Consider the following 21,717-nt stretch of genomic DNA (forward strand, 5'->3'; position numbering starts at 1 on the left):
TTGGGAGGTGTACGATCGTTCGGATTTTGTGTTGGCAGCTTTTGGACCAAATGCTTTTGGGACTTGAATCTTTTCATGTAAAGGACTCACTCTCTGGCATTCTACCCGTGGGAGATGTAGAGAAGATCTGCACATGTTGTACCTCATTGAAGCAATATAAAGAAATACCGAAAGGGGCGCCAGAATTTGGGGCGAGTGCACTTTGGGGGTGGAACTACGCCACTTCATGTCTCGTGTGAAGTGACTCTCTTTCAATTTAGTTGTTTTAAAGCATCTAATGTATGTTTAGTCGATTCTTTTTGGGCACGTGATACCCTCTTGTTACAATGGTATAACAACTAATTGAAAGGTCATATTAGTGTGTGCAAAAATTGTCTTGAAAGCTTGCCATGTCCTTGGAGCATGCGGTTTGTGTCGCGATTGAATTTCACCATTGCATAGCTTTATCCTTAAGAAGTCCTGCTACTCGAGAAATCTTTGATTCTTTCATATAGTTTCCCGAAGCATAGATATTGTCGAATTGTTGTAGAAACTTCAAGGCTTTCTTCCGATTGTTTCACTCCAGAAAAATGAAATTTTTTATTGTCGTGTCGCCATCCTTGAAATCTTTTGGTTGGTTAGGCGCATACCCTGGATATGGATAATAAGGATATCCATACGAGCTCCGACCATTGTAACCAGGTGGTGGTGGTGGTGGTGGTGGTGGTGGTGGGGGAAGAGGTGGCAATGGCGGTAGCAGAGGCGGCTGCATTGGATTAGGGTTAGATGGTTGCACCATGTTCCTAAAAACTCCCCCAATCGGAACAGACAACTAAGCAGGTTGCGGGTTAGAAGCTCTTGCAATCCTAGGGCAGAGGAGGGGTTACCTCCTGAGCAGAGGGGGTAACATAGAGTTCAGAAATGGGTGAAAACATTGCAGCATTAGGAGATTCTGCGAGGATGCTGCAAAAGTATGTGGCGAAGCTCGTCGAGAAGAAACTGTTGATACTCCGTCGAATTCATAAACGCCATGATGCTCTGTCTGTTCTTGGTAGGACGGGTAAGCTTCGAGAAAAGCACACAATTGGAGCTTTGATACCGCTGTAACGGGAAGGCACCACGTGCCAACGGAAAAGAACAAATGGAACAAACTTTTAAGCGCTTCAATAACAATTGAATTGAAAGAGAGAGATGCACGACACATGAGAAGTGGAGTGGTAGAGTTCCACCCCAAGAGAGTGCTGGTTCCAAACCCTGGCTTCACGAGGAGGGGTACCACGTGCCAACAAAAAAGAATAGAGTGAACAACTTTAGGCACTTCAAATAACAACTGAACTGAAGGAGATGCACGACACACGAGACACAGAGTGGTAGAGTTCCACCCCAAGAGAGCATTGGCCCCAAACCTTGGTGCCCCTTTCGGTATTTCTTTATATTACTGCCACGTCAACATTTTTTACACTAGCTTGGTGTGTGTGTGGGTACAACTTTAATGTTTGACCCACTCGGGGAGGATCTGCTTCTCCTAGGGTTTAGGTCCCTTGTTAGGATCTGCAGGTTGGCTAGGGTTGGGCTCGGGGAGCCCTAACACATTAGGTCTTCAGTGACTTGACATATTAGCAGTTTGTGACATGTGTATCCATGTAGCGGGGTCGAATCACAAACCCATCCCTTGTGAGTTGCTCTTTAGAGAAAGCCATCGTCGTGGTTGCCTCTATCCATGTCCTCCTGGTGTCCAACTAGGTCAAGTCTTGGCAAATGAATCTGGCAATCTCCACCCGTGAAAGGGACAACGATGGTGTATCGTTGCATCAAGGGAGTACTGGAAGTGAGGCAAGCTGTCCATGCTGAAGCAATGTATCTGGAACCATGATGACATCTGTGCGTACCAACAGGATGTGTCCCCGTGTAAAGCTAACTGTCAAGAGCACTTATCAGGAAAGCGCCTCTATCTCCATGGGGGGGCTTCTAACTCCGCTCTAATGATCTCGTGTGGGATTGAGGCCTTAGCTCTAATCAGCCGAGAGATCATAGATACCAAGGGCCTCTCCGTACCTCTCCACCCATCCCGACTCACAGAGGGATCCCAAACCTGAACCCATAGAGCATAGCTCAAGCTACCAAGGTATCAAAGAGCCTCAACTTTGCTCGGGGTTCTTGGAACTGAACCTCCAAACACATCTGCTTTGGTTAGTCTAGTCTTTGTTGCTCTCTTCAAAGAAAACCTTGGCCCAATGAACTCTACCCCAAGATAGTGTATGTATTTGTGTACTCCACAATCTCTTGACCATAAGTAAATGTAGGTGCTAATCTTCTGATCCACTTTAGTGTGGTGTTAAACACCTTAACCTTGGTTTTACCAAGGTTTAAAGACAATTCACTATCCTCCGCAAAGTTATGTAATGCATCCAAATGTCACTACATACCCTTCGATGAGTCAGAGATCAACACAATATCATCAAAAAATAACAATAGTGCAATCCATGTCCGTGCCAGTTGGGCACCTCTGTCACCCTCATTGTCAATGTAATTAGAAACCTCATCTATATACATACCAAATAGAGTAGGAGACAATGGACAACCTTGTTTCATTCCAATAGTGGAGTGAACTAAATTAGATATCCCCTCTGGAGTGCGTACATGTCCCACCACTGATCTATATAGAGCCATGATCCCCCAAATCAACTCAATGGGCACTCCCATCTCTCGTAGTCTGCGCATCAATCTGGCTCCAAGCACCATGTCAAATGCTTTGCAGAAATCCAGAAAGCTACAAGAAATCTGTCTCCCATGTGCTCGTGCTCTACCCTCCTCGATGATGTGTAACAAACTGCTGACGTGGCAAAACCCTAAAGAATGGAGCCAACTTACAGATGTGGTCGAGGGGCCTAAACTGTCACAAAGTGATGACGTGGCTGTCCGAGAGTAGAAACCCTAACCCTAATTTCTGCCAGAAACCCTAACTGCTGAAACCCTAATTCTGGAAACCCTAAGCCTAAAACTGTAGAAACCCTAACCCTAACTCTAAGGGCAGCAGGGAGATTTCCAAAAATTGCACTGGCTGATGACGTGGCACGCTGTACGGATTTCCGTGATTTACGCTGACAGCTTTTTGGCTTTGCTTTTGGACCAGAAGCTTTTGAGTTTTGAAGGTTTTTCACTGTAATTGCTTTTTAGGCCATGGGCTTTTAAATATGAGGTTAGGGCTTATTCTCTGGCATGCTTCCTAGAGAAGGTGCAGAGTCTGGAGTACCGGCTTGTACTGTGTTGATGCAATATAAAGAAATACCGAAAGGGGCACCAAGGTTGGGGCCAATACTCTCTGGGGTGGAATTCCACCACTCCGTGTCACGTGTCGTCTCGCTTTCAATTCAGTTGTTATTGAAGTGTTAAAAGTCTGTTCAGTCTGTTCTTTTCTATTGGCACGTGGTGCCGGCCTTGTGACAGTGGTATCAGAGCATCAGGCGTGTGCTTTTCTGAAAGCATATCGGTCCTACAAAAGAGCAGACAGAGCTATTGGAATTGGAATTTTATTCGAGGGATCTTCACCCGCCAACCCGGACTTATCAGCCACTCCCACCCTTACTTCATCACGCATAGGGTGTGCTCCCGTCTTCACCGCTCATGTCTTACAAGGCATAAGCCAATTAAGATCACTTGCAAGAGAAGGATCTAGATTTGTTTCAAGTCACTGTTTTTCTCAGAGACAGTGCTATGGACATTGCAAATGTTGATAGCTACCAAGCAGCATACTCCAAGTACTTGGCAAGCTTTCAAGAAAGTTTTTGCCCGAAGTTATAATGGTTTCTGACATCTTCCTTCGGAGTGCAACTTCTGGCAGAGTGGGGTATCTTGAAATGCTTGCCATGGGAACCGTAGCAGATTATAACTTGAAATTTCTCGACATCTCTCAGTAGATGTCTCTTCACGAGCAAATGACCTTGGAGGTTCGATGTGATTGCTATCTCTTGGAACTACCATCGCCGCCAAAGAAAGACTGTTTCAAGATGGAAAGTCAGTCGACTTTTTGAGCTCGACTGATGTCGAGATTGCTTTTTAAGTTTGAGTTCTGTTTGATCTTGTTTGGTGATCCTGTTTGGAATTTGTTTGAAATGGATGGTATCTGTTTTGAACCTATTTTGGTGCCGATTGGAATTGTTCGACTCTGGTTTGATACTGGTTTCAATGATTGGTGATTTTACTCCCAGGTGGAGAAGTGAGAAATACTGTATTGGTATTGTTTGAACCTCGGAACGACGCAGGCCGATGCCTGGGGAGCGTTTCGTTGTATGTTTGAAAACCTCGGAACGACGCAGACCGATGCCTGGGGAGCGTTCCGTTGTATGCTAGAAAAACCTCCGAACGACGCAGGCCGATGCCTGGGGAGCGTTTGGTTGTATGCTTTAACCTCCAAGCGACGCAGACTGCGGTCTGGGGAGCGTTTGGTTGTACAATCCTTTGAGCTCATGGCCCGGACCTTTTTAGGTATTTGCGGGGAGAGTGACGAGGTAGTTGTTGAGTAGCTTCATACCGCAGACCCTTTATCTCGGCGGAGTGCTCAGCGGCGCTGTTTGTTGTGTCTTGTAACATGCATATGTAAGCATTTGTGTTGCATGTGATGTGCCAATTACTGAATATTCCTAATTGGATGAGATTGCTTGGGTATGTAATTTTAGTGCATCAAGACACCCGTGGAAGATCAGTACGGTCTGGGTGTGATGGCTAATTTTACTACGCCGGAATATTAAGAGTTCTGATCTAGACGAAAGGAGAAGCTAACTCCTTTATTAAAACAGCCGAAAGGAGAAGCTAACACCTTGATCAAAAGAGCAGAAAGGAGAAGCTAACTCCTTAATAAAAAGAGCAAATTGATTGTCCCTCGGAATGACCCTCGGAGTGACTTTTTGAGCTAACTTGAGTTGTTTTGCAGATATGTTGTAATCGTACTCTCTTTCAAGAAGGGGAGATGTAACAAACTGACATGTCAAAGCCTAAAGAATGGAGCCAACTTACAGATGTGGCCGAGCGGACTAAACTGTCACAAAGTGATGACGTGGTTGTCCGAGAGCAGAAACCCTAATCCTAATTTTTGCCAAAAACCCTAATTGCTAAAACCCTAATTCTGGAACCTCTAACCCTAAAACCTGCAAACCCTTGCACTAGCCGATGTAGGTGCACGACTTAATGCAATCAACTATACAATGTATCAAAAAGCAACAACCCAACAACTTCAACATTGCAGAGCACAAGTCAAAGACTACCATAAAGAGCTAACACCAACATTGGAACTGATCAATCTCAACGTATTTGTGCATGGATTTCTAAGCCCACACACCTTTGTTTGCATTCCAAATGAGCATGTGAATGAAGATGTGGTGCTAGGAGTTCCATGGATGCACACTTACACAGCAGTCCAAGACTGGGATGACTAAGTTTTCGAATTAACCCTCAAGGGTGGAAAATTACAAGTGTCATTTGCTCATATCAATGAAGAATGGAAAGATGTCCTCCACACTCTTTAGCTCACCAACTCAAGTCCTATGTCCATTATTTGACATTGAATTCCTAATTTTGAAAACCCTAACCCTAACCCTAAGGGCAACAAGGAGATTCCCAAAAATTGCATTGGTTGATGACGTGGCGGGCTGTACGGATTTCCGTGATTTACGCTGGCAGCTTTTTGGCTTTGCTTTTGGACCAGAAGCTTTTGAGTTTTGAAGGCTTTTTACTGTAATTGCTTTTTAGGCCAAGGGCCTTTAAATATGAGGTTAGGACTCATTCTCTGGCATGCTTCCTGGAGAAGGTGCAGAGTCTGGAGTACCGGCTTGTACTGTGTTGATGCAATATAAAGAAATACCGAAAGGGGCGCCAAGGTTTGGGGCCAATACTCTTTGGGGTGGAATTCCGCCACTCCGTGTCGCGTGTCGTCTCTCTCTTTCAGTTCAGTTGTTATTGAAGTGTTAAAAGTCTGTTCAGTCTGTTCTTTTCTATTGGCACGTGGTGCTCGCCTTGTGACATGATGGCTCTGAGTGTGGTCAAGGGTGGTGAAGCCTCTCCTGCAACCAACTTGTGTTGTTGCTCGTATACCCTCACTCTTTGCCTACCTGCTCAACTGCTGCTCAAGGATAGATGCATACAACCATGCCGTGTGGCCAATCATAATAGTACGGTAGTTTCGAGGTTCCATAGGATCACCTGCCTTGAAGATAGGCACAATAGTAGAAAGTCTTCAAGTCTCAGGTAGACCCTCACACATGACACGATTGAACAAAACTGCAATAACCTCTGCCAGCATATCTCTAGCATGTATAAGGTGCTCCGCTACTAGACGATCATGATCATATACCCTCTTGGTCCTCGTCCTATCAATGGCCGTCTTTACCATCTCAATGCTAAAGAAGGTACTCGTAGATGGGCATGGCTGAGGAGGATCTGGAAGGGTGTCTGTTTGGGGACTGTATATAAGGATGTTGCATACTGACCTCACAGATCAAGAGAAGTAATTATTGGGGGAGGGGAGTGCTCATGAAAGAAAAGCCATGCCTCTCCTGAGCCTCTACTCAAGAACAACTAATATAATTCTCGCTCCATTTGAGCTAGGAACGCTCGCTTCGTCCGTCCCACAAGGCGTCGGAAGGCTGTCTTTGATTGATGACCCCTAGGAGAAGATCCCTTTGAAGTTGTGCTCTTGTCTCTATACACCCAGCTCGTCATACCAACTGTTTTGAAGCATGCTCCCAGAATGGCATGTCTAAACAGGCTAAGTGTGTGGGTATGCCTCTGTTGCTGCATCATGCAATGTCTCAGCCAGTAAAGTGGTGATCTCCTCAACTGAGAGTCCTGGCCTGCTGGGTGTTGTACATAGACGATTATAGATCCCCTTTGTATAAACAGAGCCGGTCTTTGGTGTAAATGTATAGCGGGTATGCGTCCTCTTTCATGACACCTGGGCTGTATGGTATTGAAAGGAGACGGAAAGTGTCAAGAGAGCATGGTCCACTGCTACACCCATTGGTTTGGCTCCTACTGTGAAATCCTGAATGCACGAGATGAAGCTCGGTTGCGCCATGACATAGTCCACTATGTTGGCCCCATGCCTGTGTGGAAAGCATGTGAAACCGGCCGCTCTAGGAAATCGTTGTAGGCCATTAAGTATGGCTAGACCATGTGTGTCACTGGACGTGGCAACCGTTAACTATGTCACGAGGACTTGGCAACTGCTAACCTTAGTTGTTGGTTTCTTTCCAATAATTTTTGTTTTATTTTTGAGACCCTCTTTTTGAAGTCGCAAATGGTCGGAGATTCTATGACCAATGTGAATGGTAGTTTCACCCGTAGACGGGAAGTTGGTCGGCACTGGAATTCGTATAGTAAGAGGATATCTAGGCTCAGTGCAAGATCATGTAGGTCCCCCCGTCGCACTTAGCAAGGCATAAAGTCAAGGTGGGATCACCAACAGAAAGTATCCGATAGTTGGGCCACATTGCACTTTTGGATGCGGTCTCAATGAGGATAGATGGTCAGATGACCAATGGGAGCCCAACGGAAGCATCTCCTAAAAATTAGGGAACTGCTATTTTGAGCCGTGAAATGTGTTTGCGTCATTACTTTCAGAATGACAAGGGGAACATTTTACAACTTTGCCGCGAAGTCAACTGGGCAACCGGTCGGGAGATTTTTAGGTGGCAACCTCGAAACGGGAAAATGCGTGCAATCGTGCCACAGTTCTGTGCACTTTCCTCATGCAAGAGAAGGTATCGCTGAATTTATAGCTGGGAGGCTCATTTTTGAGTTGTCTGTCACAGGTTAAGAGCTATGGAGTGCTTCCTTTCCCCTCTATGTACAGTGTGGTGCTAGGAGCGATGCCCTACATACTACACACTGCTCTCTCTCTCTCTCTCTCTCCCCCCTACGTGTTGTGATGTGATGCCCCACGAGGGTTTTTCATTTGATTGATGGACAATTGTGTGGGTCATGCGTGATTGCCGAGGCAAGAGCCTCTTGCACAGGTATTGGATTAGCTGGTGGCTAATCCCCCGCAGGTACAGGTGAATTTGGAGAGGTTTCACGTGAGAAATCTCGTCCGATTCAAAGGGCAAGTAGCCCTATAGGTGCGGGAGCTTGAGGACTTGCTAGGATGCGACCGGCACGCGAAACGGAGCCCAAAACAGGAAATTACATCCTGCTGTGTATTTTTGCAGGTTTAGGGTTTCAGCCCTAAATGGTCCCTAATACCCCTAGGACGTTCGGGGACATGAGGGGACTGCTGCAGAGGTGATTTGGCGCATTTTCGGGGCAGAAAACAGAGAATTCAGCGTGCTGCAGATTCTCGCCAGGTTTTGCAAAGTGTCCGTATGCGTCGGGAAAGTAATCTATTGCGTGGGGATACTGACTGTGAAGTGTCCTAGTACAGTTATGTTGCTGAAATCGGGCCAGAACAGATGGATTTCAGCCCGGATTATGTGGGACAGCTCGTAGGAAATCACAGGTTTTATCCCTTGTGTTACAGAATAAAGAAATACCGAAAGGGGCTCCAATTTTGAGGCGTGCAGGTTGTTTGTGTTTGCTCGGAGCATTCTAGCTTCCGAGCCGTGTGTGTGTTTGCTTAAGTGTTAATTCCTGTCGCAGGTTTCCTTTGCACATTCTCTCTGTGTGAGTCTAAAGTAAAGAATTTCGGGTTAAAGCCAACGCCTACCGCCCTACAGGCCAGTTTCAAGGTTCCGTTGTTGGGACATCAATCACTTTTTCTTCAAAGAGTGAGCCTCGATTGTTTTGGGTAAAGACACAGAGTACAGGAACGCCGGATTACACTATGGCCGACAAAGGGAAGGGCATTGTGGAAGAGGGTTCCTCTTCGAAGGACAGACAGGAAACTGCTATGGTGTTCGAGATTGGCGAGAGCTCATGGCCACGTTAGTCTGTACCTCCTGTTGATGTGAATGTCCCTCCAGTAGTACAGGGCTTTATGATTGGGCAACTTGAGGATGATGCATTTCAGGACTCAGTTAGTTGCCGCGGTGAATGTCTTTTCGCAACTGGTGCAAAATCCAAGGTTTATGGAGTTCTTGCAAGCGCGACTAGTGCAAGAGCAAAGTAGGCAAACTACACTGCGTAGAGAGCTTGTTGAGGCTCAAGCCCAAGTACGTCATGCGACTCAGCAGGATAGGGGGAACACTCGCATGTTGCGGAGTCAGGGGCTCCAAAACAGGTTCCTCCTGTGCTTGAACAGTTGGCCAGAACCTCTATTCCACAGGTTATGCCAGTTCAGCCCGCCACCTTTCAGAGCTCGCATGCTGTCTTGAATGGACAGGGAACTGGTTACCAGGCAATGCACCCAGTTTTTCCACCACCCACGGTTCATCCTGGGTATTTCGGGGGTGGAACAGTGTTCCAAAGTCTGGCTGGTTATGCGCCTGGAAGTCAATCGTGCATGCTAGGAACAGTGTTTGGGGGTATGCAAGGCATGATGCCAAACCCCATGTATGGTAGCATCGACATGCAGCCAGTTTGGGGTGCCACAGGGTCATTTTGGTATGGCTGGTTTTTCGGGACAGCAGCCAGATATCGCACCTCTGACGCAAAATGTTAATGGCCAAGACGTGCCAATCATGTCTACTACAGTGCCCATGTTGCAGACTATTCATTATGACAATTTGGGGGCACTGGAGAAACCGAAAGCTTACAAAGAAGGTGGTGCAGCTGTAAAGTTCAGCACCTTTAGTGGCTTCGAGGATAAAGCAAAGGCTCTCACTTTCCTCCAACAGTTTGATATAGTTTATGCAGGAGGGAATTTTACAGAGACCTCTAAGGTCAGGAAAGCTGCCACTCTCTTGAAGGACAATGCGCTTACATGGTGGACGACATTGTTAATGCAAGGACAGGCACCCGCCACTTGGGTTTACTTCAAGCAAATGTTTGCATCCGCTTGACTGTCAAATGAATTTGAAGCCGACATCATGACAGATTGGCACCAGCTTACTTCGGCTACATGCAAGAGCTTGCTAGAGTACAATCGGAGGTTTTGTAAAGCGTTACTCTCAGTGACCTCCTACAGATTTGTGCCATTGATAGAGCAGATAGAGAAGTACTGTTGTGGGCTGCCTAAAGGGCTTCATGATTACTGTACCAAGAACAGAGTGGCTACCCTCACTCAGCTTATGGAAGTTGGTAACACTGGACTTGCCTTGTTGAAAGGAGAGGACAGTGGGTTTTCGAGCAACGAGAAAGGAGGGCAGCAAAAGAAAAATTCACCGAAGAAGCAGGGTTAGCGCGGCGCAGCAGAAAGAGATTATGGGCCAGGTTGAGGAGTTATTAGAGAAGGGGCTGATTCAGCCTAGTTCTTCACCCTTTTGCTCCCCACTGCTCCTATTGCAGAAGAAGGATGGCTCATGGCGCGTGTGTATTGATTACCGTGCGTTGAATAAGAATACCATCAAGAATAGGTTTCCTATTCCTCCAATTGATGATATTCTCGATCGTTTAGAGGGTGCTTTAATTTTCAGCAGGATAGACCTTAAGAGTGGGTACCATCAAATTCGTATAAGGCCAGACGATGTGCACAAGACTGCGTTTAGAACGACATTTGGTCTTTATGAGTTTCTAGTGATGCCGTTTGGTCTAACAAATGCTCCTGCCACGTTCAACGGAATGATGGACCGGATTTTCCGCTCGCATCAACAGTATATTGGGACGTTCTTCGATGACATGATAGTCTATTTGAAGAATGAAGAGGAGCATAGGCGTCACTTGACCATTGTGTTCGAAGAGCTGCGCAGTCACACAGGTTACTTGTCAATTCGAAGAAAAGTGAATTCTTCCTGGAAGAGATCCACTTTCTCGACCACATAGTCTCAAAGGATGGTGTCAGAATGGATCCCGCAAAGGTCGAAGTTATTAAGACATGGCCAGACTTGAAGACTGTGCACGATGTTAGAAGCTTCTTGGGATTATGTTCCTACTATAGAAGGTTTATCAGGAATTTTGTAGAGATAGCATCACCTCTTCACGCTTTGCTAAAGAAAGAGGTCACTTTCAGATGGACCCAAAAAGAGATTTCAGCTTTTAGTCTCTTAAAGGAAAAGTTGACTTCAGATCCAGTAATTGTTTTGCCAGATCTTAGGAAGTCATTTGTGGGCCAATGTGACGCGTGTGGCAGTAGCATCGGAGCAGTGGTAAGGCAAGATGGACGGGTAGTGGCTTATGAAAGCTGAATTTTGCAAGGGCGAGAGAGGACTATGCAAGTCTATGAGAAAGAGCTCATGGCTATGATTCATGCGTTTTCTAGATGGAAGCACTACCTCTTAGGTGCTGATTTTGTTGTCCAAATAGATCATCAGACCTTGCGATACTTCTTGACAGAGTCAAAGTTATCCGAAAAGCATATGCGATGGGCAAACATTCTTTCCATGTTCCACTTCCAGATTATGCATGTGGAAGGCAAGAAGAATGTTGTGGCTGATGCGTTATCAAGAAAGGCACAGATTTCAGTTGTGTCAATTCCTTATCATCATGAGTTAGATGACATGAAGGAACAATATGCTACTGATGAAGATTTTGCTAGGATCTTTGAGCAGATGCAAGACGGGCAACATCATGAGCACTACCGCCTCAAAGATGGTTTTATGATGATGCATGGTAGACTTCGTGTCACTAGGCCATTGCGACATAAGGTCATGGAAGAGAGTCATGTTCCACCGTATGCAAGGCATCGTGGTATTGATGCGACAGTTAAAGCGGTAGAGACATTCTTCTATTGGCCTACCTTGAGGAGAGATATGGATGCCTTTGTACGAGCATGCGTGATTTGCCAAAAGGTCAAGTTTGATAGGCAAAAGGCACCAGGGCTGTTACAACCACTCCCGATTCCGGATAAGCCATGTGAAAGCATTGCTATGGACTTTATCTTTGATCTTCCAAGAACGCTAACAGGGAATGATGGTATATGGACCATTATTTGTAGGTTCATCAAGCAAGCCCATTTTATCCCTGTCATGAAGAAGATAAAATCTGATCAGATGGCACGTTTGTTCATGTACAATGTATTTAAGTACCATGGTATGCCACAATCAATTGTCAGTAATCGTGATCCTCGCATGACTAGTTTGTTCTAGAGAGGATTGTTTGAGAACATGGGCACTACGCTCAAGTTCTCGTCTTCGTTTCATCCACAAACTGATGGACAGTCAGAAGAGGCTTATTCTACTGTCCTAGATAAGCTGAAATGCTATGTGTCAGATAATAAGGTCAAGTGGGAACAGTATTTGCCTATATAACGGTGCATTCATCAACTGGCAGAGCACCTTTCGAGATTGTTAAAGGCGGCAAAAAAGTTCCTCCCATTTTGCATACAAAGGACAAGACCTTTGAGGCAGATCGATATGTTGAGAACATGGATGAAATGTATAAGAAAATTAAAGTTGCCTTGGAGAAGACTCGGGCAAAGCAGAAAAAGGCTGCTGATTGTCACCGTCGTGAATTGCTGTCATTACCTAGTGATTGGGTTCTGTTAAGGTTCGAAAAGGCAAGGTTAAAGAAGATGAAGGGCAAGGAACGGCTGTTTCCTAAGCTCAGCATGCGTTACTATGGGCCTTTTCAAGTGCTTGACAAGATCAGTGATGTGGCTTACAAGCTGAAATTGCCTGATGCGTGGAAGATTCGTAATGCATTTCACGTGAGTCTTCTAAGACCCTTCGTGGGTGATGTGCCGGAAGATATGCCATATGAGGATCAGGCAGAAGTTGAGGAACTTGATGAGATCTTGGTACCTGAGCAAATTTTGGCACATCAGGACAGAAAAGTTAAAGGACAGGTTGGAAGACGCTATTTGGTGAAGTTCAAGAACTATCTGCCCATGGATGCAAAGTGGATGGAAGAGCATGAATTGTCAGAGTCACCAAATGTATTGCAGCTTTACCTTGAAGCCTTTGCGTTACAGCCTACCTATGCCCCAACCTAATGTGCAAAGGAGGGGTAATGATAGGGCTAGCATATCAAATGTACATATGAATTCAGTGTAATAGATGGAAATGACAAAAGTATGAAGGCCTCATTAAGTCATTTGTATCTATGTGTTACGACCTTTCTTGCGGATACATGCGATGATAAAAGAGTGCTAACAACACAAGATCATCAATGGCGTGTATTTATGGTATGCAATCGAGGACGTTTGCGATTTCAAGAGGGGGGTATGTCACGGGGACGTGGTAGCCGTTAACTATGTCACGAGGACGTGGCAACTGCCAACCTTAGTTGTTGGTTTCTTTCTAATGATTTTTGTTTTTTTTTTGAGACCCTCTTTTTGAAGCTGCAAATGGTCAGAGATTGTATGACCAATGTGAACGGTAGTTTCATCTGTAGACGGAAGGCACTGGAATTCGTATAGTAAGAGGATATCTAGGCTCAGTGCAAGATCATGTAGGTCCCCTCGTCGGACTTAGCAAGTTGGTGGATACTAGGAAGTGAACTCAATAAAGGCATAAAGTCAAGGTGGGATCACCAACATTGCACTTTTGGATGCGGTCCCAATGAGGATAGATGGTCAGATGACCAGTGGGAGCCCAACGGAAGCATCTCTTTAAAATTAGGGAACTAGCTGTCCCGCATAATCCGGGCTGAAATCCATCTGTTCTGGCCCGATTTCAGCAACATAACTGTACTAGGACGCTTCACACTCAGTATCCCCACGCAATAGATGACTTTCCCAACCTGTGACAGACAACTCAAAAATGAGCCTCCCAGCTATAAATTCAGCGCTGCCTTCTCTTGCATGAGGAAAGTGCACAGAAATGTGCCACTTGACACGATTGCATGCATTTTCCCGTTTCGGGGTTGCCGCCTAAAAATCTCCCGACTGGTTGCCCAATTGACTTCACAGCAAAGTTGTAAAATGTTCCCCTTGTGTAATGGCACGAACACATTTCACGGCCCAAAATAGCCGTAGGAAATCACAGGTTTTATTCCCTCTGTTAAAGAATAAAGAAATACCGAAAGGGGCGCCAATTTTGGGGCCTACAGGTTGTCGGTGTCTGCTCGGAGCATTCTAGCTTCCGAGTTGTGTGTGCACTTAAGTGTTAATTCCCGTCGTAGGTTTCCTTTGCACGTTCTCTCTGTGTGAGTCTAAAGTAAAGAATTTCGGGTGAAAGCGAACGCCTAACGCCCTATGGGCCTGTTTCAATGTGTAGTCGCCATCTCCGTGAGATGTCTCCCATACTTTGTCTGCTCTTTGTCCTATAAATGTCTGTCAAGCCCTGAATTTCCTACATCCAGCTCTACAAGCATCTCCTTCAAAGTGTATTGGCTGTAGCCCCTCCTTGATAGTTTTGCTACTGCGTTGGACCCTCGTCCTCGAACTGTGATCTTGTCTCCTATCTGCTAGGGGACTCCCATCTATATCCACTAACTTGTAGTATGTTCTGGCCAGGCGCCTTGTGTGTCTGAGTTTAAAACAATGTCCCTCCCATTGAAATTGTCCTCAAATGCTCCTACATCCAATCTCATAGACCCATTGTAGTTCCATGCAACTATCTTAATTTTAGTCCCATAGGTCTCTGTCCCAGAGAGAAAGAGAGAGAGAGAGAGAGAGAGAGAGAGAGAGAGAGAGAGAGAGGGATCGCTTTTGTTTAGATCTGAGCTTTTAAGTTCTTGGTTGTTTAAGGGGTTTTCATGAATTAATCCAGGAAATAGAGTTCCTAAAGAAGGGTTCTTACTCTGAAGAAGAGCTGGATGTTGTAGTGAATACATTGCGTCTCTCCAGCAGTGAAACTGTGAGAAAAAGTCCCAGGCAAAACTACAAGAAACAACATGAACTCAGGAAAAAGAGTGGAAACAAAAAAGGTGCACTAGACAGCTTGGAAGCGATGGGAGTGAAAGTTTATGGACAAGACAATTTGGCTGGGCAATTGGCCGTTTCATGGGATATTATTGCTGGCTACCATGAGCAAAAAAGGTATTCTAAACTGGTGGCTCTGAGAAATCATGGTTGTATGTGATTAAACCTCTCCGGAAGTTCAGTGGCAAACTTGATTGCATGTGCTGCTACTAGCTTAGTTAAGCAACCTAATGGTTACGTGTTTTCAGGGAGATTGAGGATACGGTTCTTCTGGCGTTACGGTGTCCTGAAGTATATGACAGCATTGCACGTGGAACAAGGCGCAAGTTTGAGTCAAATCGTCCCCGAGCTATTCTATTTGAGGGGCCTCCAGGTATTGACGGGGATCATGTGCTTAATTTCATCAAAGGAGCATGAGTTGACTGTTTTCCAATGTATGCATTAAGATAACATTGAATGGGAGCCATGACAATTTTTGTTATCATTATTATGTAGGTACAGGAAAAACGTCATCTGCACGTGTCATAGCTACTCAAAGTGTAAGTAAATTTTGTTCTTGCAGTGTTATTATGTCAGATGGTACCTTCGCTTGGGGATCTAATCGATAGCTTATGGAATTTACAGGGTGTTCCATTGTTATATGTCCCTTTAGAAGCAGTTGTGTCCAAATACTATGGAGAGAGTGAAAGAATGCTGGGCAAAGTTTTCAATACTGCCAATGAACTTGAGAACGGTGCAATAATTTTTTTGGATGAGGTGCATATTTTATAAGATATGATGAGGATTTTTGTTTTTTTTTGAATGAAACCTTGTTTTTGTTTGTGCTCGTCTAAAAGTGTGTTGACTCCCTCCATTACAAATATATTTGAAGTTATATTTTTTGAGTAGATCGACTCTTTGGCAATGACTCGTGACAGCGAAATGCATGAAGCAACCCGTCGGATGTTGTCTGTGCTCCTCAGACAGGTGCAATATTCTTAGTTTCACATCTTTTTCTGTTCCATTAAACTTTGTGCTTGCAATTCAGATGTTCAATTCTTTAAAGAATTGAACACCTAGTGGAAAGGGTTTCCAGTGTTGGGGGCACCTCATCTGAGCGATAAATGATGAGTCAGGATTCGCCTGTTTGATGAATATGGAATGTACATTAAATTTTCTTGTTTCTGTTCCAGATAGATGGATTCGAACAAGATAGTAGAGTAGTTGTCATTGCTGCTACAAATAGAAAGGAGGATCTGGATCCGGCACTTATCAGGTTTGCTTGACAAGATCCAATGAATTGTCCTCCATGAGCATCATGGAGAGCCTTTATGTCAGGGTTGTAATTTATCATCTTGGTTGCAGCCGATTCGATTCTTCTATCACTTTTGGTCTGCCGGATAAAAAAACACGTGAAGAAATATCAGCTCAGTATGCTCGCCATCTGACGCCAAATGGGTTGGCTGCCATTGCTGATGCAACTGAGGGGTCAGTTTTGTTTCCCTTAGTAAAGCTTTCATGGGTAATTCTAATGTATTTTAGTGTTGGCTTGCATGCCATTGAGAGGAGCTATTTTACATCTTCTTAGCCACTACCTACTAAGATGGCATTTTATAAAGATTCTTATGTTGAAGGCTCATCAAGAGACTGTTCTACACAGATGTTCAGTAAAGGACACGGTGTTTCAAGGGCTTGAAATGCAGAAATTGCCAATACCTATCCTAGGAATAGGCGAAACGTTTTGAAATGGGTTGAGAAAAAAAGCACAGTAAAACAGTAAAATTGCCACATGGGTTTAGTATAGCAATGACCTATGTTAATGCTAGTCCCCTAGCCATATGCAAAGAGAGAGAGAGAGAGAGAGAGAGAGAGAGAGAGAGAGAGAGAGAGAGAGAGAGAGTGAAGAGTTTTAATGAAGCACACTCGTGACATGGAGATATATGTATCTTTAGAGAGAGAGAGAGAGGGGGTTTCAAATGCCTCTAGATTTAAGCTTCTAAGGTTGTCTCTTTTGTAAACAACTTGCTTCATTTAAACCCTAAAAGAAAAAAGAACTTTAGTTTGTAATTTATATAGATTAAATCTTTTTTTTTTTTAAAAGGAATTTTTTAATGTAAAAACACATGCTCTTTTAGTCTCTGTATATGGATATTTATATTGACAATGTCGTGTTTCTGGCCTATTTCCATCTTTGCACATGGTGTCAACTGTTGCATTTTTCGTTTTAGTTTCCAGGTATCGATATAATGTGAGCATACGTCAACACAAGATTTGGATGCTTAGCTTTTGACTCATGGCTCTAGAATTGCAAGACAGACTCAGCGATAATCAATCTAGCACTACTAGAGCATGAAATATGAAGAATTTATCAAGGATTACTCCAAGGTTGCTGCTCCGCTTACGCAAATTTATCAAGGATTACTCCAAAGTTGGCGCGCATTCTTCAAAATGGGCCAATTTTGCACCTTATCCAACTTTTCAGGGTCGACGCGAATTCCTCGCGAGTAATAATATGACCCAAATATAGAAGCTCTTTCTTGAAGAATTCACACTTAGAAGCGCATAAGCTTCTTAGTTCTTAGTACCTCGAGAACAGCACGTATATGCGCCAAATGCTCAGACATACTTCGGCTGTAAATCAAGATGTCATCGAGAAATACAACAACGAAGTTACCTAGAAACAGTCTCAACAGATCATTCATCATCTGTTGAAACGTAGCTGGAGCGTTGGTCAAACCAAAAGGCAAGACCAAAATTCATAGTGACCATAACGCGTATGGAAACCTGTTTTGGGAACATGCTCCAATTTGATCCATATTTGATGATAGCCTGATCGCAGGTCTATCTTCGTCCATACGCGGGAGCGGATACTATTTCTTGAAAGTGAGCTTATTCAATCCCTTGTAATCCACGTAAAAGCGCATGGTATTATCCTTCTTTCGAGAAAGTAACACTGGCGCTCCCCGTGGGGATTTACTTGGCCGAACAAAACCCTTGTCGAGATAATCTTTCAGTTGCTGCTGAATCTCGTCCTCTTTGGTTTTACTAAACCGATAGGGTTACTTTGAGAAGGGTTGACTACCAACCACCAACTCAATGGCATGATCTACTCTTCTCGAAGGCGGCAAGCCAGGATGTAGATCATCGGGAAAAACATCCTTGAAATCAGTCATGATTTCTTGGATAAGATTGGATTAGTCGGAATCCTGAAATTTAACAGAAGAACATGAAACATTTTTGCGAAATTCAATGACAGAATTACTAAGCACTAATGAATCAAACCAAGGAGATGGTACACATTGATAAAAGTCGACATGAGAAGACTTTGTATCTTTAAACATCTCCAGAGCAATGACGAAACAAAAAACATGGATCATATAGATAAAAGTCCACATCGGAAGACTTGATATCTTTAAGGATTGCAAGAGCAGTGACAATTGACATTACCAAAAGGATATGTACAAGCATTTACAAAGAGAAATACGCAATTGTGGCATGTCTTGCCGCATACATAAAAAGCTATATACAAAGAAAACTATAAATTCTTTTCGTAGTTTGTTGCTCAAGCTCAAAACCCAAAAGTATTTGGTTCTATATCCATGTTCATATCAGGAGCCACTTCAAGCGATTCTCACAGTCACTACCCGCATCTGCAGGCGCAGCATCTATAACAATTTTGTGTCCACAAAATTGTATAATTTTTTATTATTAAGGAAGAGAGTCTCGATATTAATTGCTGGAAAGGTTGCCAGTGGATGGGTGGGTACAATATTACTCTCTTCTCTTATCTTGTAGAGCATTGTGGCCTTAGCCACAGCATCTTCGACATCTGTCAGAGCTTTACCTTTGAGTAATGCCCAACGGTGCTCCTCATGTAGACGGAGGATATACATGTGGACAACATGTTCTGAGTCCAAATTAGTAAGGCATACGGCTTCCTTGAAGGCGGTAGTATATTGGTCGAATGACATTGTTTTCGTCTACAAGCTCTGAAGCCTAGCGCATGCCTTCAATGGATCCTTTCTGGCAAAGTGATCGAAGAACTTCGCACAGAAATCAACCCACGTCGCGGGTTTTTCTGTCATGTTACACCACGAGATGAGTGTGGCACCTTTTAAGTACCAAGAAAGCATCTACAACTTTTGTGCATTTGATTTTTCATGGAAATCAAGATAAGTTATCCATTGGCGAAGCCAATAATTGACTGCAGCCTCTGTACACTCTCTCTCCTCGCTAGAGAATTGAGTGATTTGTCCAACCTGTGGGTACACATTATCGGCAATTTGCATCGGCAATTGTCGAATTTCAAATTCGCTCGCAAAAAACGGCACAGTCGTCGGCTGAGCTATGTTTTTAGGAGCAAAAATAGGAGTATCAAAAGGCCATTTAAAGCCTCTGAGATGAGAATATTAATGTTTATATTCCATGAAAATGGCATACAAAAACAAAAAATAATTTCTTACCTCGAGTGCCCTTGCCTCGCGAATCAAAATTAGAGGACTCCATCGCGGGGAACCCAGAGAAATATCAAAATTCGATTGAATTCAAATTTTTCGCGTCGTCACGAAAAGATGAAATTTCACGCTTGCCACGCCAAAACAGGAGCATACAAAGGCGTGCAGGTGACGGCAGGGGCGCGTGAGTGCGAACAGATGAGAGAGAGGAGCGGTGGAAAGATAAGAATGAGCTTCCTCTGCAAAGTTTTGAGGTCTCTGTAAGTGATTTTTTATGACTTGTAGGTTTCAAACCACACTTATAAAAAACCAAGTGTCCTTGGCCATAATTAAAAGAGGGTCGCTTAATAAAATAAAAAAGCACTTTGGTAGCGTAAATGGACCAGCGCCCCACACTAGATGCCAGCTCTGCAAAAGACTGCACGCTGGAAGGCCAATGCAACCTTTGTACGATCCTTTCACTTTGCACAAAGTTTCAAACCATGCTACAGAGAGGGAGTTACCTCTCTCTCAATGCTGATGACATCATTCTAGTTTCTGAGACACAGGAGGGACTACAAAGCCACCTAGGAGCCTTGGATGATTTTTGCACACATCGAGGGCTCACAGTGAACCTTGGCAAGACCAAGGTCAGTTCCACACCTCCAGGACAGTTCGGAGTAGAGCAGTACTTACAGCAGCAGGCGGGCAGGTCGAGGTGGTTGATTCATCTGTATACGTGGGGGTGACTTTTACTGGCACCACTGGCAGAATTTCTATGGCCCAGGCAGCTCAAGACCGGCTTACACGAGGATGTGCAGCGCTGGCCACCTTAGAGCACCAATGCCATCAGGCCCACTTCCAGGAGCCCCATACCAAGGGGTGGCTTTTTGACACTCTTCATTTTATGTTGTATCATGACATTGTATCAACAGATTCATCAGGATTGTACCGGTTTGGTCTCATAGGTCATTTTGGCCTTTTGGAGATGTTTAATATAACATTTCATCTCTCTCTCTCTCTCTCTCTCTCTCTCTCTCATATATATATATCTCCATGTCACGAGCGTGCTTGCATAAAAACTTCTTACACTTTGTATTTCTCGTTCTCTTTGCACGAGGCAATGGGAACTTGCGCTACTATAGGCCATTGATATACTAAATCCACGTGGCAATTTTACTGTTTTATTGTGTTTGCTCCCTCTTTTGAAACGTTTTTGTATTTCTAAAGTTAAGAAATGGCCGTTTTTGCATTTCAAGCCCTTGAAACACTGTTTCGTTGTCACTATGGTCTCAAGTGCGTCAGCCAAGTTTCCCTTAATGAGAGCATATTCTGGTCTCTTAAATGTCCATGAGACTCTGTAAGCTTTTGATTCATGTTAAGGATTAGTTGCACTAATATTTATATGGCTGCTTTTTATTACAGAATGTCAGGGCGTGACCTGCGAGATGTATGTCAGCAAGCTGAACGGCGATGGGCATCAAAGGTTTACATCATTACTCAGAGACTTAATCACGTTACTACTCGTTTGCTTTCTGGCCAACAATAATTTTCCAACTCGAAATCTGCACAATAGAGAATTCAAACTTTTAAGCGTTGGCTGAGTCTGCTTTGACTGATAGAGAGTCTTTGTTGGGCTGGTCACAGAATACTTGCAATGCTGCATAATTGTCCATCAGTTACTGTAGGCAAGCCGCAAAACCCCATGAGAAACTGTCAATAGTCCTACATCACATCACGCACGTTTCTGTTTGTATTGGTGATTCTGCTGACATGTTTTATTTCGACAGGCAATTAGAAATAACGCAAGCAGTCCTATGGCATGTGGTCTACCTCCACTGGAGGAGTATATAGAGAGTGCACAGAAAAGGAGAACTACCATTCAAGTAATGCCATCTGAGCGAGGTCATCGTGCAAGGCCCGGGGCAGCATGGCCACCATCTGTGGTAGTTTGAAGGGTCTGTCCACCTGTGTTCTTCTTGTCATGATATTATATACCTACTATATAGTGGCCATATCATATCATAACAGATTTGAGTCAGTATAATGAGTGAATCATGTGTTACTAGAGGACATGAAGTGAAGAGAGCGCTGTAGATAGTGACATCAGTTAGAAGTGGGCATAGAGCGTGTCCATAATTACTGCCCTATCCTGCATAAAGATAAACGGGGACTGTAAGATAGCTTTGTCCATGCTTTGTAAAACAGTTAATAACAAAAAAACATTTTCTTTATAATCCAATGTGACAAGTGCACTTTTGTTCTTGCTTAATACTTATTAATATATTATTTGAGTTTTGGTTGGTCATCCGAATGTGGTTGTGTGTGCTTTTGTTCATAAGAATGCTCTCTCTCTCTCTCTCTCTCTCTCTCTCTCTCTCTCTCTCTCTCTCCATGGGTTCATCATGGACAGATTGCCGCCTTTCTAGTACTCATTGGATGCACCATCTCTGGCTCTTACACAGTCTGAGATTCCCCAGCTCATCCGCCAGGACCTGG

The 21,717-nt window shown here is 44.1% G+C and overlaps 1 protein-coding gene across 1 annotated transcript in view; it reads left to right on the plus strand.

Moving 5' to 3' along the window:
- Window positions 1-21,490, plus strand: part of LOC147425916 (uncharacterized) — a 92,171-nt gene extending 70,681 nt beyond the window's left edge. Inside the window, exons 6-14 of the mRNA XM_086498058.1 lie at window positions 14,655-14,923; window positions 15,055-15,179; window positions 15,302-15,345; window positions 15,431-15,562; window positions 15,695-15,772; window positions 15,979-16,061; window positions 16,151-16,273; window positions 20,644-20,704; window positions 21,009-21,490. Of these exons, the coding sequence (XP_086354184.1) occupies window positions 14,655-14,923; window positions 15,055-15,179; window positions 15,302-15,345; window positions 15,431-15,562; window positions 15,695-15,772; window positions 15,979-16,061; window positions 16,151-16,273; window positions 20,644-20,704; window positions 21,009-21,173 (1,080 nt within the window). The 3' untranslated portion in view covers window positions 21,174-21,490. The remainder of the gene's footprint in view (window positions 1-14,654; window positions 14,924-15,054; window positions 15,180-15,301; window positions 15,346-15,430; window positions 15,563-15,694; window positions 15,773-15,978; window positions 16,062-16,150; window positions 16,274-20,643; window positions 20,705-21,008) is intronic.
- The last annotated feature ends 227 nt before the right edge of the window (window positions 21,491-21,717 follow it).

Source organism: Adiantum capillus-veneris, chromosome 24, assembly GCF_014529385.1.
Source record: "Adiantum capillus-veneris isolate H3 chromosome 24, ASM1452938v2, whole genome shotgun sequence".
Taxonomy (NCBI): Eukaryota; Viridiplantae; Streptophyta; class Polypodiopsida; order Polypodiales; family Pteridaceae; genus Adiantum; species Adiantum capillus-veneris.